At 43.4% G+C, this 27,061-nt stretch overlaps 1 protein-coding gene across 1 annotated transcript in view; it reads right to left on the bottom strand.

The window, feature by feature from the left end:
• The window catches only part of CTU2 (cytosolic thiouridylase subunit 2), a 94,511-nt gene that overhangs the window by 2,273 nt on the left and 65,177 nt on the right, over positions 1-27,061 (bottom strand). The window contains exons 12-14 of the mRNA XM_069217105.1: positions 9,944-10,100; positions 8,730-8,796; positions 3,933-3,991 (exon numbers count right to left, since the gene is read on the bottom strand). Of these exons, the coding sequence (XP_069073206.1) occupies positions 3,933-3,991; positions 8,730-8,796; positions 9,944-10,100 (283 nt within the window). The remainder of the gene's footprint in view (positions 1-3,932; positions 3,992-8,729; positions 8,797-9,943; positions 10,101-27,061) is intronic.

The following is a 27,061-nucleotide window of genomic DNA, read 5'->3' as shown; positions in this document are numbered from 1 at the left end:
ACAAAAAGCTATTCTGTCTTTCTGAACAAATTTGGTCTGTTTTACTAATACTTTAAGCAGTCAAGAGAGCCAAGGTCCTTTCTGCTGTCTGAGTCATGTTTGTAAAGAGCTTGGGATGGAAAATAGGCTTGTTGAGAAGCTATCAGGGAAAAACCTTCAGGATAAATTTTAGATTGGGTTTCAGTCTAACTATCTTTAAGGAAACAGAGGTATGCTTCTTTATTTCACAATAGAGTTATCCAACCCACACATCTGGCAGATGAAATTGCTTGCATGCACTTTCCTTCGAAAAGTACTTAATGTCTACTTTATGCATTCGCCTGAAGGAAGAGCTTAAAAGAACTGTATTCAGCTCCTACATTGTGGCTGGCTGAAGATCAGGTGGAGTGAGAACAAGGATGGGACCAACTGTATCCCGAGGTGGCAGCCATAAGAACCTACACTGAAGAATATTAAAGGCCTTGCAGTTTGGCCGCAACAGTTGGCCAGGAGTGTGTGTTAGTTGTGGATGGGTGTCTTCTTGCTTTAACAATCAGTTGGCACATGGCTGGAATGCTTAGACAGCTCAACTCTACTTTTTCAGAGTCGAGGCTGTCAGACGAAGGGACTTGATTGTGACAAGGAACCCTGCAGCTGATCTTCAGGAGGAGCAATGGAGTCACTCTGAATATGCATGGATTGCCCACCCAAAACTAAAGGAAGTCCATTACACATCCAAGTGGACTCAAGCTGGGCCCCCTTCTAGATCCCTAGGGATGATGTAAAACAGTGAAACTGCATAGACAAAGACACTGAACCACAAGATGGGGAAAAACCTCCTCTTGACGTCTCTGGTTGCCACTGTCTAATGGCGAACCACTAGCACTTGGTGCTGAAGGCAGTCACGAAGAGTTAAGCAGCTGTCTTTGTAGAAAACAACACTTGTGGCAGGAATTATTGCACCTTTTGAGGGAGCCTGCCAGGTTTTAGGTCTTCCCTGATGGATTATTTGTGTCAATAAAGACACTGGTTTCCACAGAACATTTGCCACGTTTTTGAGCTTCAACTAACAGCTACGAGAACCCGGGGACACCTTCCTTCCTTGTATGACACACAAAGAAATTTGCAATGCTTTTGATAAACCGGAATGTTAAAGCTGATATCCTTAAGGTCAGTTGAAACAAAGAACGTCTTCCTGGCAACTAGGACATCCTGGAGGATTACCATCCTGACTAGTTGTGGCCTTAGAATGTAAAACAAGGATTGGCAAAGTCAACAGGTCTCAACAATGGCCGAGCTTTGAGCTTTTTGAGTTGTCAATGTTTTTTTAGCCGTATGTTTCTGGGTTGCGTATGTGCCATGTGCATGTGTTCAAATGTGGGTATTACTTTTGAGGTGCCTGTGTGTTATGTGTCTATATCTGTGTGTGTTTACACACATGTGGTTGTGTGATTATTGCAGTGCTAGTGCGTGACTGGGTGTCATGGCTGCCTGTTTTGTTCATCGGCCTTTGTTTGAAGAGATTCACTTATTTTTCTCTTTTTGGCATATTGTTGGTGTTTTGCAACTAAAGCTACTGATGTTGTTACGCTATGCAATTTACGTGTCTATTTGGGATCACTATCTCTTGGTCCATTACCATTCCCCCTTACATGGCAACTTCGACCTGAATACACTACAGTCAGTGTGACTTATGCCTTCAATATATAATGAGACATTTTGATAGCCACACACATATCACAGTCCAGCGTACTGTGACTTCACACCTACTTGAGATTGCTGTTTGCAATACATATGCATGATTTTTCCCTGTTGTTTAGTTTGATTAAAACTAATACTCTCAGGGGAGAAAGCCTACACGCAAAAAAAAATAAAAAAAACACATAATATTGAACCTTGGTATTGACATAAATGTAGAGCTATGTTTCATACACCTATGGAGGTTTAAAATGTTTTCTTTGCTCCTCGGCTGATCCATTTGTCCTTCTTGGGTGTCCATGACCTAAAACCCAACTATCCCGTCTCCTGTCCGCCATTTACTAAAACAGTCGGTTAACTGAGACTAATGTACGGTGCTCATATTTGATAGTTTACTGGATGTTATTTGCCAGTAACCTTAGCACTTTCGGTTTTCATAAGCACCAATACCATAGCGGAACATATTTTAGGAGTAATCTGGAAGTGGGGGGTACCAAAAACATGTATGGTGAGTTAGGATTGGAGTATTGTGGCATCTCAACCAATCCTACTGTGCGGCACAGAATTCCGAATTGTTTAGTTGCATCTTCAGTGCCTCCCTCCAAGTGGTCTTTCCTCCGACAGTCCAGAGATGTCATCTAGTGGCCTGCCACTGTATATAGCGTGCCAGCACCGTTGGATTGAGTTTGTGCCATAAAAGCCTGAAAATAAAATCCTCCTGAGGGCAACGGGGGGGGCTAGTGAGTATGGGGCTGGGAAATGGTTAACAGTAACCCAATGATCTGTAACTATTTTGTTGGTATTTCACATTCAAGTAAATGCATATAAAATGTAGGGCACACCTTAAATAAAAAATAAATGCAAGATAAAATAATCTTATGAAAGCCCACTTCAGTAATGCACTAGCTGCAGAGGTTTATGTAACCAGAGAGTTTCCGGATTGAATCCTTAGTTGGCGCGGTGGGGAAAAGTGACATTTTTTGTTGTTACGCGGTCCCAGGTAGTGACTTACAGCACTGTGACTAGGGAAGTGCATACATGCCAACAGATCAGGTGGGAGACTTCCGATTTCTTAAGCCAAAAATGGAAACTTTAATAAAAGTGAACTTTTGTAAGCTGCAATAGTGAGAGTGTGAGAGTCGAAAAAAGGCATGGGGAGGCCAGGAACACATGCATCACTGCAGAAAAACAAAGAGTTGCAGAAGTAGCAGCACAGCTGATTAGTGGTGCAATAATGCAGTGCCCTGTGGATGGGGGCACACCCTTGGTTCCACTCCTTGTAAAAGCAGTGCTCATGGGGCACCTGTAGTAAGTGTAGTTAGGATGTGCTTGCATCTATTTTCCAATAATAAACCTAGCTAGAAAATAACAGAGGAGCAACCCCCCCGGGTAAGAATACTGTATTGTATCTGTCTGGCATTCACCTGCAGAGTGCTAATGCAGAGTTCCTAGTATTGGGTGTCCTGTAAGGGGCAGGTTGTGTTGACCAGCAGTGCAATACTCTATTGGTTGGCTACACTGTAAGAAGTGAGTCTGTTTGTAGGTCTACTGCTGTACAATAGTGCCCTAAGTTAGGTTCAGCTGTGCTCAGGCCTTTTCTGTCCTAAATAATTCACCCTAGGCAGGTTCCACAGCGAACAGAAGGAGGGTTGGTTTCTTGTTGTTGGGGTCAATCAATAGTTTATTCGGTCCAGGTTTGGACCATTTGAGAAATTAAAAAATAATCATACATACAGAAGGATAAAAACCATAGACCATCAGGTAAAAAGAGACATTAGCAATTAGTACACTGCTTATATAAAAAAAGGGTTCATAAAACTACATAAAAAGTTTCATAAATAATTAAGACAGGAGTCTTAAAATAGTGTCTGGATCTTGCCCTATACAAGAAGCTAAATGCTAAAATACGAATCAATTGTTAAAATCATATAAACTATTCTAAGACGGATTTGTACATAAGATAAGACATAGAAACTACATACAATAGGTCCTGCTTACAAATGTTAGAAGTCAATCAGTGGAAAATGGAGCCCTAAGTTAGTCAGTTCTCTTAAATAAGTTGATCAGATAAATTGCATCTTGCCATTTATAAAATTATATGCGCCAAGGGGCTTATGAGTTGTTGGGGTACTCTAAGCACTCTATTCAAGACGTCTGCTGCCTTACAAGCTAGTATACAGAGAGCTGACAGACCTGCTCTGTGATAGTTTTAATTTTTATTTTTTAAGCTAGAAGAATCTGTTATCTCTACATACCTGCGGTTGTGCTGCTCGGCCTGTAAAAGGACATAGGGAGGCAACATATCAAGGGACTTCTGCAGAAAACAAACGAAAGAACAAGCAGTCAGAGGTCAGCAAGTAACTGCAGTTACAGTAGGAGGGGGAAGGAGTATTTTCAACATCAGTTTTCAAACTGGTGGAAGTAAGTGTAATTTTCTATGTAATTTTTCCACCGCTAACACTTATACCCCTATCGTTTTATTTTAATGGTGCATTCACTTCTTCTGTTCTAATTACTGTGAAACCCTCTCAAAAGGTAATATTAGATTGAACACAGGGTAAATAGCAATTGGCTACAAGAGGGAGTCAGACTTGAAAGAGAGTAACTATGTGTCAAAGGATTACACTGAACATCAAAGGATTACACTGAACATCAAAGGATAGACAAGAATGACAAGTTCATAAAATGACAATGCTTAAGGGTGATTCTGTCAATGATCAACTCTCAGTCAAAAGGTAGTATTATCAGATTCTCCTTTAGTTCAGTGAAGCAGAACTGTGCATAGAGTTTTCACCACAGCTCAACACGGACTGCATAGAACCATTACTTCCATGCACAGATGAGAAGGTCGGGTGGGCGTGTTAGTGGAACAATCAATCAATCAATCAATCAATCAATCATGGTATTTATAAAGCGCGCTATGTACCCGTCAGGGTTTTGAGGCGCTGAGGGGGGGAGGGGGGGGGGGGGGGGGTAGCGCTGCTGGATTAGCGGTCGAAGAGCCAGGTCTTGAGGAGCCTTCTGAATGTGAGGAGGTCCTGGGTCTGGCGAAGAGATGTGGGGAGAGAGTTCCAGGTCTTGGCGGCGAGGAAGGAGAAGGATCTGCCGCCGGATGTCTTGCGCTGGATTCGGGGTACGATGGCGAGGGCGAGGTTGGCGGATCGGAGTTGACGTGTTGGAGTGTAGAAGTTGAGTCTGGTGTTGAGGTAGGAGGGTCCGGTGTTGTGAAGTGCCTTGTGAGCGTGGGTCAGGAGTTTGAAGGTTATCCTCTTGTCTACCGGGAGCCAGTGGAGTTCCTTTAGGTGAGGGGAGATGTGACTTCGGCGAGGTATGTTGAGGATCAGTCGGGCGGAGGCATTTTGGATACGTTGGAGGCGTTTGATGTCTTTGGTTGGTATGCCTGTGTAGAGTGCGTTGCCGTAGTCAAGTCTGCTGCTGACGAGGGCCTGGGTCACCGTCTTTCTGGTTTCTGTTGGAATCCACTTGAAGATTCTGCGGAGCATTCGAAGGGTGTTGAAACAGGAGGAGGAGACGGCGCTGACCTGTTTGGACATGGTGAGGGCGGAGTCCAGGATGAAGCCGAGGTTTCTTGCGTGGCTGGCAGGGGTGGGTGGGAGTCCGAGGACGGAGGGCCACCATGAGTCGTTCCAGGCCGAGGGAGTGCGTCCGAGGATGAGGACTTCCGTCTTGTCGGAGTTGAGTTTCAGGCGGCTGTTGTTCATCCAATCGGCGATGGATTTTAGTCCCTCGTGGAGGTTTGTTTTGGCGGTGAGCGGGTCTTTGGTCAGGGAGAGGACGAGCTGGGTATCGTCGGCGTAGGAGATGATGCTGAGGTGGTGTTGGCGGGCCAGTTGAGCGAGGGGGGCCATGTAGACGTTGAACAACGTGGGACTGAGGGAGGATCCTTGGGGGACGCCGCAGATGAGGTTGGTGGCTTTGGAGCGGAAAGGGGAGAGACGGACTCTCTGCGTTCTGTCGGAGAGGAAGGATGAGATCCAGTGGAGGGCTTTATCTTGGATGCCGGCTTCTTGGAGGCGGGTCAGTAGGGTGCGGTGGCAGACGGTGTCAAAAGCGGCTGATAGGTCGAGGAGGATGAGGGCTGAGGTTTCGCCGTTGTCCATTTGATGTCTGATGTCATCTGTGGCGGCGAGGAGGGCAGTCTCAGTGCTGTGGTTTCGTCTGAATCCGGATTGTGAGGGGTCCAGGATGGAATTGTCTTCGAGGAAGTGGGTGAGCTGAGTGTTGACGATCTTCTCGATGACTTTCGCTGGAAAAGGGAGGAGAGAGATCGGACGGAAGTTTTTGAGGTCGTTGGGGTCAGCCTTGGGTTTTTTGAGGAGGGGTTGGATTTCTGCGTGTTTCCAGCTGTCCGGGAAGGTGGCAGAAGTGAGGGATAGGTTGATGATCTTGCGGAGTTCGGGGGCGATGGTGGCGTTGGCTGAGTTGAAAACATGGTGGGGGCAGGGGTCCGTGGGGGAGCCTGAGTGGATGGTGTTCATGGTTGCTATGGTTTCTGCCTCGTCCACGTGGGTCCAGGCGGTGAGGCGGCAGTCGCGGGAGGAGACGTCAGGGGTGAGGTCTGGCGGTGGACCGGTGATGAAGCTGTCGTGGATGGTGGTGATTTTCTGGTGGAAGAAGGTGGAGAGATCGTCGCAGAGTTTCTGGGAGGGCGGGATGTCGTTGGAGTTGGCTTTCGGATTGGAGAGTTCCTTCACGATGCCGAAGAGTTCTTTGCAGTCGTGGGCGTTGTTGTTGATGCGTTCGGTGAAGTGGGCGCGCTTGGCGGTGCGGATCCGTTGGTGGTGTTCGCGGTTGGCGTTTTTGAGGGCGGCGAGGTTGTCGGGTGTGCGTTCTTGGATCCATTTCTTTTTGAGCTTCTGGCAGTTGCTTTTGGAGGTGGTGAGATCGTCTGTGAACCAGGCTGGTTTTTTCTTTCCTTGGATGGTGGTGGGTTTCTTGAGAGGGGCAAGGGTGTTGGCGCAGTCGAGGATCCATTGATGGAGGTTGATGGCGGCTGTGCTCGGGTCGATTGCGTCGGGTGGAGGGTTGTTGCTGAGGGTGCTGGTCAGTTGTTCTTGGGTGACTTTGCCCCAGCGGCGGTGGGGAGGTAGCTGGATGCGGTGTTGCTCTGTGGTTTTCTTATAGGTGAAATGGACACAGTGATGGTCAGTCCAGTGGAGTTCGGAGGTGTGGTTGAAGGAAATGTGGTTGCTAGAGGTGAAGAGGGGGTCAAGGGTGTGACCGGCGATGTGGGTAGGCGTGTTGACTAGCTGTCGGAGACCGAGGTTGAGGAGGTTGGAGGTCAGTGACGCGGTGTTGACGTCGTTGGCATTTTCCAGATGGTAGTTCAGATCTCCCAGGAGGATGTAATCCGGGGAAGCGAGGGCGTGGGTGCTTGCAAGGTCGGCGATGGTGTCGTTGAAGGGGGCTCTTGGTCCTGGTGGGCGGTAAATGAGGGTTCCTCTGAGGGTCGTGTTGAGGTCCGTGTGGATCTGGAAGTGGAGGTGTTCTGCTGTCCTGAGGGTGTCGTCCGAGTGGGTGTGGATTTTGAGGGTAGCTTTGTGAGCGATGGCTATTCCGCCGCCGATTCCGTTGGTTCGATCTCTTCTGGTGATTTTGTAGCCGTCCGGTATGGCGATGGCGATGTCCGGAGACGAGGAGTCGTTCCACCAGGTTTCGGTCAGGAAAGCCACGTCAGGAGCAGTGGTGTCGAGCAAATCCCAGAGCTCGATGGCGTGTTTTCGTGCGGAGCGGGTGTTGATGAGGATGCAGTTCAGGTGGTTGGGGGTTGGATGTTTTCGTAGTTGGAATGGTCGTTCTGGTGCAGGAGAAGTTGCAGGTACGGCAGGAAAAAGGTCCTTTCGTGTGCTTCGGGGATGCCCGGTAGCATTCAGTGGAGGGGCCGGGGTTGAAGGCGCGGAGTTCGTTGATCGAGTAGCGGATGCGGGGGGCGCGAGGGCCAGGGAGTGTGGCGCTGGGCGCGGTCCAGGAACCAAGTTCCTTATACAAATTAAAAGTCTTCGGGAAGAAATCTACAGAAGCCTTGCATTGTTATTTACTGAATACTATTGGACTTTTCACTTTTACTGTGTTCTAATTGGATATTTTGGAGTGATGCACCCCCATACGTTTTGTACCAATTGGAGCCATATCTGGTCTTGTGAATAAGTCTGGTTTCCACATTACAGCCCAAATAACAGAAGTCCCTTAAGCGAGAGACCGCATACTATTCGGTAATTCTTGCTAACCAGTAGCACCATTTCCAGTTTAAATGTCATTTTATGTCACTTTTGGGATTTGGCATAGGTCATTCAGTATTGGCTCAGACTACTGAACTATTTTCCCTTAAGCTTCAGAGAAAATAGGGCTAAGGGCAGACGGACCACAGCCCTTGAAGAAAGATTGTACCATTCTGTTTATTTTACTGGAAGGAGAACAAGTTGACACCGTATATGCCCCCGAAGGTATTCAAAGTCTACAGACTCTTTACGGCCCTCTCCATTCACTTATATCATACACCCACATGGTAAAGGAATAATGCCTTTTCTCATAAGCCCTTTAACAGCATCTGAAGCCATATATGAGACCCAGAAGGTAGTGAGGCAGCCTGGTTTCTATAGGAACACATTATTTTAACTGCCCTAACTTCAAAGTGCATAAAGTAAACCCTACACTTTCTAGAACATGTTGCTCTGATAAACACTGATTTAACTCTGCGTTGTATCCTGTTAAACCCCACCTACATTTGCTTCTAAACGAAGCTATCACTGAAATGTCGGTCTATCCAATGTTCAGTGCAACATTTCAGCCTTTGGCTACCCCCACAGCTGGGGAAAATGAAAGATTAGATTTTCAGAAAGGTAAGAGGATCAGGGTGATTTTATATGGAGAGGCCACAGCAGACATTATAGCAGGAGTAAGTGCAGACAAAAATATGGCATGAGTCCACACAACTGAGATATGGACACCGAGGTTTCTGTAATAGGGGTTAAGCCAAGCACATATGCGTCCATGGTATTAAGTAGGTCTTGTCACAACAAAGTAAACCTTACCATATCGTTTACTGTCAGCCTACAGCCATAGCAGAGAAGCCTGAGAAAAGCAGACTTCCCATCACCTCTGAAAGAAGAGAAAATCAATTAATTAGACAACACATGATCAAATCAGAACATATTGAGTCAACAGCGTTTCAGAATACACTGAACAACTCTAGTTTATACACAGTATGAGATCAGACGGTCTACCTGGGCTTCCCCAGTTCTCCGCCTCCATGGTGGTTTATGACTATGAATCATAAAACTGCTAAAGTAAAAGGGCTGCAGCAGTGCTTAATTTGTAAATAAAAAGGTGCCGGTGCCCAAAGCCCTCCTCTTAAACACACGGCTGCTGCATTTAAATGTGGGAACACGGAATACTGAGGCGGTGTAATCCTGAAACCATCTCGGGCCTCTTCAATCCATATAAAGCCACTCCCTGCCCCTTCAGCTCACACCTGCAGCTTTCTACTTTCTCCCTTTGTGACGCTTTTTCGTTTTTTTCCTTCTTCCGTCTTTTCCATATCTGTCTTTTGCTCGCTGCAAATGCTCGAGACAGAAGAATAAGCCCTGGCCCTCAAAAATAAGTGCCGGTGCTCAGCACCAGTAACAACAAGCACAAATTAAGCACTGGGCTGCAGCCTTTAAGAGATCGTACAGTCAAGAGAAGGTTACAACATGTAAGGAGCATCTGCACTTGAGCTTATTTCTGCCACTGCAGAGAGGTTAAACACTACATACCGATCAGCCTAGGCCCTGCCCTCCACGAACATCTTAGGTCGATTGACTACACATCCCCTCTACTCGAAAAAGCGAGCAACTTCGGTGTACCTCGAGCTCCTAGGCACAGAAAGCAAGAGCCCAGTGTTTGGATAGTTTGGAGACAGGCTGGGTGTTTCAAACAAGTTTACACGTGTTTGCATATTAGCACTTTCCATTGTCACAGACAAGCTAAATGTAATGGCTTATTGCACGAAAGACAAGCCATTGGCCCCATGAATCAATAAATAGGTGATTAACTATTTCTAGTGTATAATTTTCTCAGCAAGTCAAATCACTCATGTCTTTTAGCAGACAAAGAGTGCCACAGGAAGAAGCAAAATATAGCTCGTAATACTTCTGTTTTCACCTTCCGAATGGCATGAGACACATAGTTGTTCTCCCACTGCAACAGGATCCACAAAAAACAATGCTTTTCTGAGGAAAGGGGGCACAGGGAGTGGTTTGCTTGCCTCTGAACTGATGAACAGTCTTTGGTAGGATTCTCACACTGCCCAGCACCGTCTCGAGCCTTCATGCAGCAGGATTTCTCCGCAGTTGAGAGTTCAGGTTTTGTCTTCTTGGAGAACTGCTCAGACACCAAGGTAGCATGGAAAGCAGAGGCTTCCGCTGTAGGATAAAACAGAGAGGGGAATTGAGTTTAATAGTATTTCATGTCCAAGAAAAAGCATCATCACTAAGGTGAGAAAAGTACACTTGGATGTGTTATTTGTGGGCCCTGAAAGTGCATTTATGAGGAACTGGTAATTGTATTTTACCATGGCCGTGGGTCACTTGCTGCACTCTGTCTTTATATGGACAATTCAAGTTTTATTAGTTTAGTAAATGGTAATAAAAGCACCATACCGCGTGCAATCTGCAAGCACGTGTATATCATTTTAAACGTTTTAAAGAAGAGTTATTCTTGCCCTATAAAAGCCACAAGACCTTAGGAAATGCCAGTGTTATGTTTCAGAAAGAACCACACCATCCCCTTGAATGAAATGACAGCACCAACGTCACAGTGACATCACACCACAATTGGCAAATGTTGTCACTCAGTAAGTTTCCTTAATTCACTCTGTTGCAGTGTTGCTCAGGGTCACTGTCTGTCAGTGCCCTTACTTCCTACAAGCACCAATGCCCACCTTCCTGCATTGCAGGTTCAGCTATCTTTGCTTCAGTGTGCAAAAGTTAAAGTGGTGCAGTGAACACAGGAAGTCGCAGAGGAAGCAGTGTTGTGTAGTGTAGATGTAAAAGGTCCCAGAGGGGCTCTACTTCAGTGTCAAGGGATGCCTGCACATCCTTGCAGCAGCTTACGGTGGGGTTAACTGCCACTGTTGTGAGTAAACCTCAACGATAGAGTATTTTGCAAGCGTAGCGATGGCCGTTTTTGCCTTTTGTGTGTGGGAAAATTCATTAATAAAATTGCCCCACAATATGTATTGAGCTCAGCTGGTTATTCTGCAGTCTGCGAGTTGCATTACTCAGAGCAACATATAACTACCACAATGCACGAGTACCAATGGGAGGGTAAAGGCCTGCAGCCCTGGGACACGCGGTCCCAATGCACTCTAATATCTGGATGCATTGGGCCGCTTAATGCAAATGTAACAATAACTAAACACCTTCTGATAAGAATCAAACATTTCAAAAAGCTGCTGATACATCATAAGCTACCGGACAGGCAGCACAGCTAAGCACAGGGAACAATAGATGGCACGTGGATAGACTAAAAGGACAAAACCGTCCAGAGCACAAAGAGGAGGGAACGGGATAGGTGAAGCGAGAGAACAGACAGACTCCTGTGCCAAAAACCATAAGGCCACCGCCTGGGGACCTGAGGAGAGTGAATGCCAGGTCCTTCTTCTGACAACAAAGGCGGGAGAACAAATGAAAATGTTAGCGACCAATGACAGTGGTGCACCCTGGGGGGGAACAAAGGGATGGGTTCATTATATCGTAGAGAACTAAATAAACTGACAACAAAGAACGAACAAAGCCAGGTCAGACTTTATTGTACTAATGCATGCAACCGATTGTGTGCATGCCTCTGTTTCTATGTGTTGCCACATTAAAGTCACGCTTTGTTTTAAGCAGCTCGTTGTGTGCCCTTATGTGTGTTTGGAAACATGCAAATGTTTGTGGCTCTTGTGCAGGATTCCTGGCAAATACAAAAAACAATGCTGCAGTGAAAAAACAAAAAAGTGATTGTTGTCTGTGTACAATACATGCGACAAAACAGGTGCACTTCTGTGTACTTCTGAGATGCAAAATAGTAACTCGTGTAATTCAATGAAGAAACCTACATCAAATAACCAGAAGCATCAGTGAGACTCAAATTGTCTTCTGAGCGAAGCCAAAGCCCATTCTTATAACTACAACTAAAGTTTAAGGCAATAAGATGAACGGGTCCTGCGTAAGCAGCAAAAACAAAAGCCAGTTGCCCTACCTGGCTTATACGTTTAAACAATAGTACCAAAATCTGTTGGGCGCATAAAATGATCAAAAGTACATCAATATGGTTCACTTTTGTTTTTATTATTCAAAAGATAAGTCTCATAAGTCTCTTATTGCTGAACTATATATTCGTATTAGTGGCCAAAGGAAAACAAGTGATTTACAACATGAAAATAGGAAGAACCATAACCAAAATAAGATTCAGCCTCTATTGTATTGAGCCAACTTGACAAATTTTAGCCAACACATGTTTCACGGCATACTGTGCCGCTTCTACAGGACTGAAAACAAATGTTACATTTGATTACATTCATTGCTACTTGAAACATACTTAGCAGCAGGCTCAAATGTACAAGTTTCTCTACTCAATTATATTGGTGGTTAATGGCTTTTAGAGAGCAGTATCATTGGATAGTGAGGCATCCTCCAGTTAACCCAGAGTAGAGTCTAGAGATACACCTATTATTAGTGGAAATCTAAATACATCCAGTTCTTTTTTTAGATGAACTGAAAAGAATGTGTCTTGCAGAACCTATCCAGAACAGGGAACGCAGAAATCTACAAGCACAGGAACACCTAGAGGTAAAAAAGGTGGAGCCAAATGCCCCAGGAGACTAAACAACATGCAGTTTCGAGACCCGCTCTCAGATGAGAAATTAAAAGAAAAAAGGCAAGCACCAGGGACTACACTTACAACATCTTGATGTAGAATCCTCTAAACTCAATACAAATTTAATAGCCAACCTGTCAGATTGAATTCTCACTAAATATGAAATGGATGTGCTCAATACAATAGCGTCTGAATATTATTTGGCTGAAGTTTGTGAAGTTAGCTCAATACAATAGAGTCTGAACATTATGTTGGCTATACTTATCTATCCAAATTTACAACATGAAAATAGGAATGTCATTTGTTTTCCTTTGGATACTAATATGAATATATAGCTCAACAATGAGACTTGTATCTTGAATAATAAAATAATAAAAAGAAAAGTGAACCATATTGATGTGCTTTTGATCATTTTATGAGCCTGACAGATATTGTTACTATTGCCCTCTATAGTAACATTTTAAAGAATTGGTAACAATAGGTACATACAACTGCGCTGTCAAGCCAGACCAAAAAACGGAACTGGTTATATATACGCATATAAGCATGTCAGAATGAAAATGTATTGATGTAAAATGGAAAAATGTGTACACAGAGAATTACTGCCGAGTGCAGTCCCAGGTGAGAGACTGGAAGGGTTGTTCAGGTAATGGTTATGAGCCATTCTGGTATCGTTGGCATCAATTCATACTTTTTAGTCACTTAGCAGGCTCTACGAGATAAGCCTCCCTCTGCTACGATCTGTGGCCATTTGTTCAAAGGTTGGAAACCCCAACAGATACACTCAACCTTTCAACTTTGCAATAACATCAGAACCACCAACTTAGTTAATGGATTATTTTGACATTAATAAAAAAGCACCCCTGATTAACAATCACATCTATTGTCAAGAGCCAAAAGACAATTCAATATGCATTGTGCACTGCAGAATCAGTATACTATTTAGAAAATATAAAAATGAGAACGGATATGCCAACACTCAATCATCTACTTAAAACAACAAAAGACTTTTGAAGAATTTTATGAAAAATTGAAAATTCAAGTCAAACTAAATTTAAATAACGTTCACAATAACTTTGTCATACATAAAGAACAAGCAAAAGTGTCAGAGTGGGCATTTTGTGATTCTATAGAACAGACAGATGCTATTGTACGGTCTGCTGAATGAATGGGCAAAGGCAACTGTACTGGTTACGGTAAAGAATTGGAAGTTCAGAATGTATGGATTTGTTAAGTTGTGAGTGAACCAATAATTATTAGTAGACCGGATGCCCAGCAACACTAAGAATTAATCACCATGTTTGCTAAAGGAAAATGTTTACAAAAATAGAGAGTTTCCACCCCTCTATCAGAAGTGAAACCGACAGGATTTGTGAACTATAAACATACCAAAGAGTATTTTTCACAAACATAAAGCACTAGGACAGAGTGGTCTGAGCACTGCGACTCAGGAGGTCCAAGCCATGTGTGACAGCCATGGGCATTCCTGGCCTTTTAGTCAACCATTCTTTTATGGCTAGCACTTTTAAGCCCATATTAATAATGTGAAAAGTGCAGCGACTTCTCTGAATTATTTAAAAAAAAAAAAAAGGCAAAAAAGGCATAAGTGGCTGAAGGAGTCACACAGGATAACTATGAGCTTGAAAGCTTTGTGTTGATATATCAATAAAGGGTATTTCATATGTGCAAGCTAAGGAAATGGGAAAGTGGTATGAAAGGGGATGAACGTTTACAAACTTCACATTGTTCTCAGACATAGTAAAGTATCACTTAATATCAAAATGAAGTGTGAATTTGATCAATGTTTCTTGAGGTTTTCTGCCCCTGCAATCGACAAAAAGCATACAAGAGAAGGTAACTGCCTTAAGGAGGCAGTTGTGTCCAATTATGTCACTTTGGCTCAAGAGACCTCCTTACTACAGTCATTGCTATTTGCCAAGTTACACACATATTTCTTACATCATTGGCAAATGCCAAGAACATAACAGATTTTTAAAGACTATTAGTTTTTTCCCAAAATTGTGCCTTGTTATTTGTGATGATAAATGAAGGTCTCCAGAATTAACATGTAGTGACATTTTTTATGGCAGGCAAAAGGTATTTTCTTCGGCATGACTTCGTAGCCAGTATCAAACGGCTTGTGCTCCTAGAATGTAATTATACAAAAACACATGGGAACTGTTCCTTTCTACTGTGTGACGTAAACATTATAAATGTTTATGCAAAACTGCTAATTTTACTCAAGTGCCTTAACAGTCTTATGGTCTAATCTTAGGTGTACCTCCTTTTTACTGTTCAATGCATCGATCAGTGGAGGCTGGAACAAGATTGCTAATGTACGGAAGTTCCTAGCTGCCAAGAGTCAGGCAGTCAGTAATCTCGCGCCTCCTCTTTAGCAGCTCTCTGCACCCTTTAGGGAGGACGATTAACTTCATGGATTTACATTCACATGCAGCTGGCTCTATGGTCGTAAGGAAAGAAGTGTCTTTCACAACAGCCCCCTTGTTAGTTAATAGGAAACACACATACGTCTGCTTGATATCCAGTTCTGGCTGCAGGCCAAATAGCTGATTTTGAATAACTCACAACTGTGAATACAGTTGAGGAGTCCTGTTGGTCACTCCAGTATTTTGGATAAAGGACTCTGGGAGTACACAGTACTCTTTTACGAAACATTCTTCCTATTCAAGGGCAAAAGACCAGCAGAGTATTCGAAGGACCTTGAAGGCCATCTTGTTTCAGCATGAATTCCCCCACATTTAATCTCCAGATAAGACCCGCAGTACAACCCATTCAAGGAAAAGCAGTGGCAGGACTTTGCACGCGTCATCAGCTTAGTAAGTAGAAGGTAGTTCACCTAAAAACACCCGATAGTAAAAAAGCACTACCAAGCACCACCCTGTATGTCCATAAGAAATGCAGTTCATGCTCATCCTCGTGGACTGTATGAAGGTTCCTTCTGCCCATAACATATGGAATCCAGTACAGCACCTCATACCTACACTGCACTCAGTACAGAACTCAGCCACTGTATTTCATGCCTACTACGTGGTCTGGAGCATAAGACCTCATGCCAATATGGTGTCCTGTATGTCCACACTGGGTGAACTAGAGCACAACCATTAAAAACCAAGATGGGGGCTCTAGTATGGTACTTCGTGCATAACAGCAAATCTCAAGGGAACCCTAATTAACAGTGGCAAGTAGGGGAATCAATAGGAACAAACAAACAAAAATCTTGCCCAACCTTTTCTTTCTATGGCTACAAGTTCCAAAACTGATCAATTTCCCCACACAGTCAGCAACAAGAAATGCTTTTTTTAAATAGTTTTACAAATTCAATTTATTTTCAAAAACATGCAATCAATAATATCAAAAATACAATACATCAGATGAGTCCAGCAAACAATACAATTACTGCAAAAGAACAGAAAACACCACTAGCTTTTAAAAACATCCAAACACACTCATACCCAATAATAAAAAAATAAATCACTGGTCAAAAAAGGAACCTATGAAATATGGATCCTTGTTCGCTCAGCCATATTGCTAAATACATCTGATAATTCACAACCGAAGATTCAAATCAGCATACAGAGTTACGAGAAATATATAAAGTGCTTTACAGAGGTTTGAGCAACATCACTCCTCTATTAGTTACAAGCTTATTTTAGACACGTTGTTTTGAATAGGTGCCCATTAATGGGGCAAATGCTGGTTGGAAGGATGACTATGGTATAGTGACTTCTGCACATGTAAATAGCATGTGGAACTCATAGGTGGGAAAAAGGATTGGATTTGGGTCTTAGAGAGATACAAAACTAAAAAGTGGGCAAGATTTCTTTTTGTTGTACATTCGCATGATACTTTATGACCACATCCTGTAAATTCAAGCAGCTTCCGGATTACTTATAATGTATTTTATGGCTCCTTCATTCACTATACTGTGGCACCCTGCTGTACACACTCAGCCACAGTATTCGGTTCAATGCTATACGTGTGCTCAATTAAAGCTCTTAACCCCACCTGTACACCATATTTCATGTTGATATCATACAGGCTGATCCACTCCCCAACTTGTGTAAAAAGTAGTCTTTCTTCACTTGCATTGCAATCCCGTCCAATACAAGACCAGGCAAGCCCATTCCGTTTTGAGTAAAAAAAAAAAAAACTTTTTGGGAAGCAAAGCAACCTCAAGGTTCTTTGAATGTTGACTCTGTTATACAGTCTCCAACCAAAATATAACTTTGCAGCAATTAAAAGTAAATGATTAAACAAGAAGTTGTGCGCATGCAGACATGAATTCTCCCGATTTGCTTCTGTCAAATGATAGATCAGATTGCATGGCATAAGTAACAGTAATGCTAAGCCATATGCTTGTCCACAATGAAGCACGTTTGCATAATTTCCAAATAAGTAGATATTTGTATACACAGTAATCGTACACAATTGCCCACCTAACGGTTCACAGAGTCCCTCTTTGATTTCTCAGCCAAGTCTCAGTGTTCAATAATGGTCATGCTTACACTGCTTAAGAATCAAACTGTGGGTGAATCTGGTATGTATAAGGTTGCCAAGCTGCAGAGTACCACTGTTGTTTAGCACTTGTACAGGGCACAAACTATTAGTAGGGCAATGCTCAGAACTTTTGGTTCCACACGGAAAACTTGTCAAACATTTTCATCACAACACAGAGCATGACTTGTAGATTTGTGTATAGTGAAGATGTCAGCTTTAATGAGTTATGGGCCATTTGGAGAGCGAGTTCAGGGGGATTTATTAAAATGCTCTCATAGCTCCTCAGGTGGTACTGGTACGCAATGCCTGGCCCAATGCCTACTAATGGCTGTCAAAAGTGTGTGCGGTTTGCCTCAATATCCAGCTAAACTTATATTAGGGCTGAGTTTAGAGTTCGCTCTTGATATGTGCTATTTTACGGTGGTCCATTGTACATGTTGGTGGGTAGTGCTGTTGTGAGCACTTTGACACCCAACTATGCATGTCAGTGCTGTGTTGTTCATTAGTGGAGTTCTTTCTAAATTGTTCTGAAGGAGGTTGTGTTATTGTTGAGTGCTGCAGAGGCCCCATGTCAGCCACTTTAGGATTATCTGATGGGTTTTGGGGGCGTGTGATTTATTATTTATGTGAATCGTTGGATTAACCTGTGAAACATCTCGGAGGAAGCCAGTTTTGACATTCAGCTATAAAAGAAGAGTAAATAGCAGTCAATTACACCAAGACCTTGCTTTGAATGTTAGGAGAAGGCAAATAAATTCCAAATGAGCCAGGCTCACATTCTCGCCAAAGGTGAACTGCTGAACAGATTTTTCAAATTGTTTTATTTCCTTAGATTGAAAATATATTTGGTGTATTTTGTTTTAAAGGCCACTAGTTATAGGTAGTTAAATGCCACTTATTTTGTCTGTTGTATGGCACTGCAGCACCCAAAATGTTGAGTACCTTCTTGAGCTGGTTTTGAGGATGTCCAGACCTGAATATAGTGTTGTCTGCAAGTAGTAATTCATAGGAAATAGTTTGAAAATAGTTTGTTTTCATATTGATAAATATAGGTGTTATCAGTTTGCTGTGTGTGGCCAGAGGTCTAGCCAAGATTTTTACTTACTAATTGGATTATTTGCGGTGGAAACTCCTCGTTAAGTGTGGTATGCATGCATTAAATGAAGGCTTTGGGTAATTCTTTACAACCCTGATATTATTTGCTGGCTGATCTGGAATGTGTTCACACGGCGTTATAAATTCTGTTTCTCTTGTATATTGGTGTGGGGTGCATGTATGGGTGTGTCCTATTGTGTGCATCATAATGCTGAAAACTAGTTGAAGACTGTAAGAAGTTTCTTGCCCTAGGTTTAGGGAATTAAGCTAATAACTGCCGGGTCAATCCTGTAAAAGACTGTTCTCTCCGCCTCGAAGCTTCCCCTTGAATCGTGGATTCTAAAGGCTAATATGTGAAAGTGGAAGCTGGTCACTTACTGATCCCAGCCAAAGAGGGTCCAGTACGTATCCAGGCTACGAAAAAAAGTCAGAGGAACAGAGTTTGTTGCACTGGTCTAGTGATTTTTGGATCTGGTCCCGATTGGAAGTGGAGAGAGAGGACTTCAAATTGCACACAGTTTCCATAAGCTGGAAAACAAAAACATTTGCCACCAGTGATTGCATTTAAATCTTAAAGCGCACTAATAATTTTAACCTCCGATTCTACAGAACAAAATGTAAAACCAAATAGAAAATGTAGGGGTAACTAAAGATAATGGGTTTGCCGCACCTTAAGCTCTGAAGCAACTGTGTCACTATAATGACAAGGGGCACAACACCGTCTCAGGGATCGACCAGAGCACAATGTATGAAAAGATTAACCTCAAGACAACTCAGTTCCCGTTGTGCAAAAATAAACCTGGGAATTGAGAATACATCCCCCTCCCCCCTTATAACCTCCAAAGTTACAAGACCATACTAATGTTCAGCTTAAACATAGGCTTGAAGTCGCACAGCTCAGGACTATAAACGTTAAACAAAATATTTCAGAATGGACAATACACTACAGTAACCAGCTTAGTGGACTATGACTAAAAGAAATAGCATAAAAGAACCGGTGGGTCTGCCCAAAGATGCCAGCTTACAGAAAACTATAAACTGCCCATCTATCTCTCATGCTTGTTCATTCAACACAATGCTTAATCCTACATCCCATGACACAATAACCCGCACTTTAGTGGTTTTTCTGAACATGGCAACACTGCCCATATGGGACCAAAACAAAGCCAATACTCTTCCAATCACACACCTTTCAAGGTGTAGCATGTAGTCCCGGTAATCAAGCACTTCAGCGTCCCACACAGATATTAAGAACTACCTTGGGTGATGGTCTAGTGTTTCCATAGTCTTTACACTACCTAGTAAGGCCACGCCTCAATTCAGGTAAGAAATAAGTTTGGAGTTGTTATATGATTGAATATCTAATCGCATAGACATCTTATAAAACTTTTACTAACATCTGTATTTTACCTTTAGTTGTTTGTTTTTAAAACACTGACAGCATTTGTTTAGATGCAGTCGCATCTTTAGTGAAAAAAGTTCATGACAAGAAGAATCTGGTGGACCTAGGCGACAAATTTGTTGTTGGCAATTTTATTTAATTAATATGAAATTTGGGCACTTTTGAGGGAATCCAGAAAGCTCTTTTAAGCTGACTTCTGCCATTTTCGTCTCACAATTGGTGCAGCAGAGCAGTCACCATCTTTGGTGACGGTCTAGTGTTTGCACTCTCAATACACTACTTAATGTAGTGTACATGTACAGTGGACGAGCTAACAGCATGCCCAAGGTGCACCAAAGGGAAGCCCGCCTGCAACCAACTCGCAGCCAGCAGCCTGAAACACTGCGGATGGGACTGGAGGGGGATTTGGATGCTACAACCTCCCCCAATAAAAGTATTTTCTGGTAAATAGTTGGGTACAGGTGATTTAAGTAGGGTTTGGTAAGGTGTCTGTTGGATGTTTACGTACACACACACAAAAACACACTCACTCTCTGCTTCGGAAGTCTTCACATTTTTTTGTAATTTTGAAAATACTGTGTTTTCTCTCACTTAGTACCCTCACCAAACCACATTGTTCTCCCTTTCCACAGCTATTTAGCCTTTCTCATGCTTTCTGCTTGTCGTATAACATATGTGAATATTATAGGACAGCCTGATTTTTGGAAATTCTGACTCCCCAATCCCCCCCCCCCCCCCCAACTTTCCTGACAAAGCTACGCCCCTCGGAAAACACACTACAACTTGTAGACAATAAATCTCTTCAGAATCTTTAATCACCAATGTATAGGTTAGAAGAGAATAATAAAATTATGTTGGAAATTATAGGAGTCTTTTCAGTAAAATAGCAGGACCCATTTGCTCCTAAAGGGCAGCTGAACCGTAAGATTATCATTAAATAGTTTCCAATAAACGCTCATTCAGCAGCGAAAAATGCACATCTGAATAAACACCTATTTCTAGATTGGAATTTGGATCCGTTAGCCTTAATGGAAATATACTCTTAGAAATAAAAAACGATAAATTAGAAGAAGTAACCCCTATAGGCTAGTCCGTAGTTTAAGTACATTGTGCTACCAAAATGAGGAGCGTGGGCAATACGCGAGGGAAACCAAAAAAAAAAAAAAAATTCAAAAAAAAATTTCTCTTGATGCAAGCCCCTATTAGACTCCTTGGTCATAAAATGTAGATACAACAGGCACAACTTAGAGGCGTGTAGTCACTTACCACTCACCCATTGCCTCAATGGAAGCTTTAGATGCATCAGCCACCATACATGAAACACTGACCACAAATGCACGGCTGATGCTTTTGGAGAATTTGAACATCAATTTTGACGAACTATCAGCAATGGAGGTAACAAAATACATGGATTGACTGACTACCTATGATTTGAAATTAGATCTCCATTATGTACTCACTCACACCGACACGGTTTAGACACAGACAGAAACACTGCATGTAACTGCTATCCATGTGCATCTTTTCGACTTTCTTGAACAGAGCATTATGGAGTCCCTTTTTCTGTGAAGGATTGCAACATAAAACACAGAGTTCTTCTAAAACACTAAATATTATGAATCGAAAATGAAGAGCGGTAATAGTTGCTGATTTATGTCTGAATATATCAAGCTGGAATAGTGCTGAGCATGCTTGTTCTACCCAGATGATAGCTGAACACTATAATCATCTTCAACCAGCATTGGAAAAAAAAAGCAAGCCCAATAAGCTCTTTTAAAAAACAAAGCAAATCTCTGAACCTATGATATACTCCAGAGCTGAAAAGCTACAGTAAGATCTTCAGAAAATAAATGCAGACAAGCTTACATTCCTGAAAATAGATTAGAATGAAGTATGCTAATAGAATGTGTAAAAAGGCTAACAAAGTGTCTAAAGTAAAAGTTATTTCTGAGAGAATTTCAAAGGCACCAAGTATCTCAAAGGAATGGTTTCCTGTAATTAAGGACTGCTAGACCCGCCAGCACAAGAAGTCAATACTAGTTCAAAGGAGCAACGTAATCAAATAGCAAATTACTTCTGCCAGAAAACAGAAGACATAGTCAAGACAAGTGTTTCTGGCAGCTGAGAGACACCAACCTAGAGGATATAACAACCATCACAAATTCGCCAAGTGTAATTATCTCACAAGCAACGATTTTCTTCTGCTAGTAAAACGATGTAGACCCTCGCTGCACGGCATCAGTAAAAATGGCGGTCATGTTCTAGAGCAGAGGCCTTGAAAATGTGGGGTCCATGGCTGTATTCTCGGGGGGGGGGCACAAATGCCTCAGTAAGTACTTGTAAAGGAAGATGGCCGGGAAGCCTGACTGTTAATTTGTCAAATTTACGGGCTACCTTCATTTACATGCAGTGTTTGAAGTACATAAAAGCAGCTGAGCTCTTTGGTAGTGGGGTTAAAGAGGTGGCTAAAGAGAACAAAATATTCTACAAGCATTTTCTTGTTTTTTCACCTTTAGACGTCTGCATATAAAACAATGCATATGTGTTAAATTAAAATAAGTGCAAATGAAACTGTTCAGTGGGAGAGGCAGCCTTGTACGTTCTAAAACGTCAGTGGTTAATGCGACCACTCCCGATGTCTGTGAATAAGACCAGAGAATCACAGATTGGAATTCTGGTTGGAACAACTCCGAATAGCTAAATGTATATTTATAGTGCTATGAGGTACTAGCCTGTAACAGAAAGCACTGCGAATATTTGTCATTACTTTTAATTTGTACTGTACACAGTGTAAGCAGAGACACTGGAATTTTGTGGAAGTGGAGGATCAAATTATGGGGCAGTGTTGACTAAATTATGCAGCAAGAAAAGGCAAATGACATGACTTAATGCCACACATTTGTGATGGTGTTCCATACATTTTTTGTGTCATTTTTACACATGGCGACACTGGATGGACAAAGATTTCACCTTATTAGTACCAATTAAACACCCAAATACAACGGTGTGCAATTCCAAGGTGACCAGTCAAACTTTGCAAAGGTCACTCCACTGCGTGGGGACACATGTTGCAACTTTTTTTTAGCAGCACTTGACTTGTTCCAGCTAGAAGGAAAATGGTACTTAACCAGTGAGCATCTGTTTGTGGCATGTAGTGCTGCAGATTCACATGCTCTGCATACTCCTGCTATCTAATGTTGGGTCCGGAGTGGTGCAAGTTGTTTTTCTGCAAAGAAGTGTTTCGAGTCACAAGATCGAGTGATAGTGCGCATGGGCATTGACTCCTTTGTTAGATTGTTTTCCCACAGATAGATGAGAAAAAGTGTAAGAAAAGAAAATTATAGAGAAAGATGTCCATGCAGATGTAGTTACATATGTACAAATATTTACAAATATAATGTAACTGCAATGGACAAAGACGTCCAGGGAGGAGGGGGGAGCACATGTGAATCTACAGCATTACATGCCACAAACAGATGCTTACTGGGTAATTAACATTTTCCATTCAATGGCATGTGTGGCTGTAGATACATATGTTCTGCACAGACTGTAATGTAGTCCCTGCATAAAAGTGGTGGCTAGCCTATGGGAGTTGCAGTCGACTGGAAAAGTGTTCATAGCACAGCTTGACCTACATTGGCTTGCTGACGTGCTAGTGCATCCACACAGTCGCGTTTTGTGAATGTGTGTGGTGTAGACCACATAGCTGCCTTACAAATGTCAGCTATAGGGATATTTCCAAAAAAGGATATAGTAGCAACCTTTTTCCTAGTAGAATCATGTGCTCTAGGAGTAACAGGTAATGGTCTCTTTGCTTTAGCATAACAAGCCTGTATGCATGTAACTATCCATTTAGTTATGCCAGTTTTTAATATTGGACTGCCTTTGTGAGGTAGTGAAAAAGCTACAAAGCCATTTAGTTTTTCTCTTTGGTTCTGTCAATGTAAAACATGAGTGCTGTTTTAGCATCTAGAGTCTGGAGAGCTCTTTCTGCAACAGTCAGGTTGCGGAAAGAAAACGGGTAGTTCAATGGACTGGTTTATGTGAAATTGCAAAATCACTTTAGGCAGGAACTTAGGGCTAGTACGAAGGACTACCTTATCCCTCTTCCAAGGTTAATGCCTAGAGCTCACTGACGCACCTGACTGATGTGATAGCGACTAAGAAAGCTATCTTCCAAGAAAGGTATTGAAGAGGACATGACTGGAGTAGTGCAAAGGGTGGGCCCAAGGGTCTGTTGAGCACAATGTTAAGGTTCTATGAGGGTACATGGGAACTCAAGGTGGAATAACTAGTTTATGGCCTTCCATGAAAGCCTCAACGACTGGGATTTTGAACAAAGACATATGTTGTCTGTTCTGTAGATATGCCGCTATAGCTGCAAGATGTAGGCGAATGGAGATGTGTGCTTGATTTTCTTTCTGTAAGTGGAGCAAATAAAAAAAAGTCTTGAACAGTAGCTTTCATGAGCCAATCTGTTTGGGTTGGCAGTAGCAAACAAAATGCTTCCATTTTGCAGCATAGCAGGTTTGAGTTGTGGGTTTACAGGCTCCCCTGAGAATGTCTATGCATTCCATAGGCAATCCTAAGTAACCAAACTATGACCTCAGAAGCCATATCGCAAGGTTGAATGGCTTGGGGTCTGGATATCTAATTTGTCCTTAATTTGAGTGAGAAGGTATGGACTGTTGGGAATCTTCTTGTGGGGAACTACCGATAAGTCTAGGACTGTGGTGAACCACGGGTGACACGCCCAAGTGGGGGCTACAAGGATCATGGTAAGGGACATTTACCTGATCCTCCGAACCAGAAATGGAATAAGAAGGAGAGGTGGAAAAGCATAAGCAAATACCAGAGCTCTTTCCCAAAACTGCACAGATCTTCTCCATAACTGGCACACTCTTTTGCACCCTTTGTAAGTCCCTCGTAAATGGTAACCCTGGTGTCTAGGGTACTAAGGAAGCTCCCCGAGGGCTGCAGCACCAGTTGTGCCAACCCCATGGACCTCTCACCAAACCCACACAGTGCTGCCACCGTGTGTTGGTGCAAGTAAAATTGAAAACACGACCAGTCACACACCCCTGTGTGCCAGGTCCCCTACCACTGCATGTGCCAGGTGTAAGTCACGCCTAAGGCAGGGTGCATCAGGACACATGTGAGGGCATATATGCATGAGAAAAAATGCCCCTGCTACGTCTCTGTCTTTGCTTAGACATAGAAAGTGTACAGGGAAACCATTTTAAATATATGTGCTGGACACTGGTCACTACGAGTTTCCCAGCTACATGACGGCTTCTCTGAACGAAGGGATGTTTGGTATGAAACATCTCACATTAATAAACCCTCACTCATTCCAGTGAGGAATTTATTGATAAATGAACACAGAAGGTACCTTAGAGGTACCCCCTGAAAACCTACCAGTTACTAGTGTGTTAACTGACCAGTTATGACTCCCCCTAACCCCCCCCTTTCAGGGCCCAGAGACAAAAGCCTGCACTGGCAGGGGTGCTGACAGCTCCTCCACGCAGGATTGGCATTCCATTGTCAGAAGCTTCAAAGGCCTGGCTGCTTTTAAAATGCGACTCAGGTGTCTCCAAATGGCCGAGATGACCGACCCCAACACCCCAGTCTGTTCCCTCTTTTGGCAGCAGAACAGGCAGGAAAATTGGGCAGATTAGGAGGTGTGCCCACTACATGCCAGTGACCTGGTGCCAATCCCTCCGGCCTGTCTGCGCTCCTCGGCAGACTCTGCACCAAAAGACGCCTCGTCCTGCAGCTGAACCTCCAGAAACCTAGAAGGAATGCCAGCCTTCAAAAAAGGGAGACTTGAGTCAAAAAAAGACTCAAGTCTCCCATGAGCAGCGGGTCTCCTCCCTAACCACTCCAAAGAAAGGACTCTGTGGCCTCCGGAACAGCAAAGACCCGACCAGAGTGGGAGTGGACCTCCTGTGCCAACAAGGCCTCCCAGCTGTCCAGAGTCTGAGTCGATCGTTGTTTCACCCCTCCTGGACTCCCCGAAGTTGTCTGAAACCTCTGCATGGAGGTCCTCCTCTCCTGCAGCTACTACAGTGACAGAAACCAACACCTAAAGCAACCACTGCACCTGCTGCCGCCCCGAGCTGAAGTGAACCCTTGGTGTCAATGACATCCCCCAGCTCTCCTGAGCTCGAGTCCACTGTGGTTTCACCATTCTTGGACTCCCCGACTACACCCGCAGCCTCAGACCACAGGACCCACCAACTACAAGTGCTCCTGGACAAGGAAACCTGATGCCCAAGAACACCACCCCTTCCATTGCCCCCGGGCTCTGGTGAAGAGGACCAAAGGTGCACCTACATCCCAGAGCACCCCAGGTTTGTGACCTACCTGCTGGTTGCCGCCAACTATCGCCCTAGCTGGATCCTGCAACCTAAATCCATGGAAACGGATGCGTACTGCATCTCTATAATCTGCCGCCCCAGTGCTGCCTGGAGTGACCTAATGGTGTGGCCCTGACCCTTGTTCAGTACTTAGCTTAAGTCTACAAGATTGATCCAGTGAGTCTCCAACAAGTGCTCGTTTGCGGACTGTGTTTTCCTCTCATAGGTTAACACTGAAGAACTCTGAAACTGGACTAAGTGTCGATTTTTTAAACTAAAACGGATTCATGCTTGAAAATGTACTTACCTTATAATGTAGTTCTCTGGTTTAAAGTATATAAAAAAAGGAGTGTTATTTTTCTAAATGGTCTTTGATTTATTATTTGAGTGTGTGTCCCATTTATTGCCTCTGAGAACAACAAATGCTTAGCACTACTCTCTGATAACGGCTTGCCCACACAACCACAAAATACAGCACAAGTCCTACCTACTTTTGCCTCTGCAAACTAATTGGGGATCCACTGGACTCTCTGCATTGTGCACTTCTTTTTAGTGCACCATATACAGAGCCAGCTTCCTACACTTTGTAACTATGATTCTCCTGAAAATGAGGGAGAAGAGACAGGAAACTTTGGATATGGACCAGGTTGGGGTATGTCAACCCCCACTCCGGATTCAGGATAGCCCCTAGAAGAAGTTGAGAGTAAAACCCAGAGTGTGAAGGAGATCCACTGCCAACTGGGTATGATGTTGGGACTGTTGTAAGGCAGTGGCTTTTATGGACCAGTTGTCTAAATAGGGGAACACGTGGATGATCTGTCTTCTGATGTGTGCAGCAAATACTGCTAAACACTTTTTGAAGACCCTGGGGGTCAGAGGGCAGGACCTTGAACTGGTAATGTTTGCCCGCAATGACGAACCTTAGGTATTTTCTGTGTGCAGGGTAGATGGGAATATGGAACTAGGCGTCCTTTCGATCTAAAGCGGTCAGGGAGGCTGAAGGTGTTTGGTTCGGAGCCGAAGCTCGAATAGAGACGGAGACAATCTCTCGGTCCGATGAGGAGATCGAAGCCGAAGATGATGGCTTGATCTTGGCAGTTGTTTTCAGTGCTGAGCCCAAAGGTGGGGCGGCCACAGTATCCTTCCG

The sequence above is a fragment of the Pleurodeles waltl genome, chromosome 12, assembly GCF_031143425.1.
Source record: "Pleurodeles waltl isolate 20211129_DDA chromosome 12, aPleWal1.hap1.20221129, whole genome shotgun sequence".
NCBI classification, from domain to species: Eukaryota; Metazoa; Chordata; class Amphibia; order Caudata; family Salamandridae; genus Pleurodeles; species Pleurodeles waltl.
This window is presented reverse-complemented; position numbering and strand designations above follow the sequence as displayed.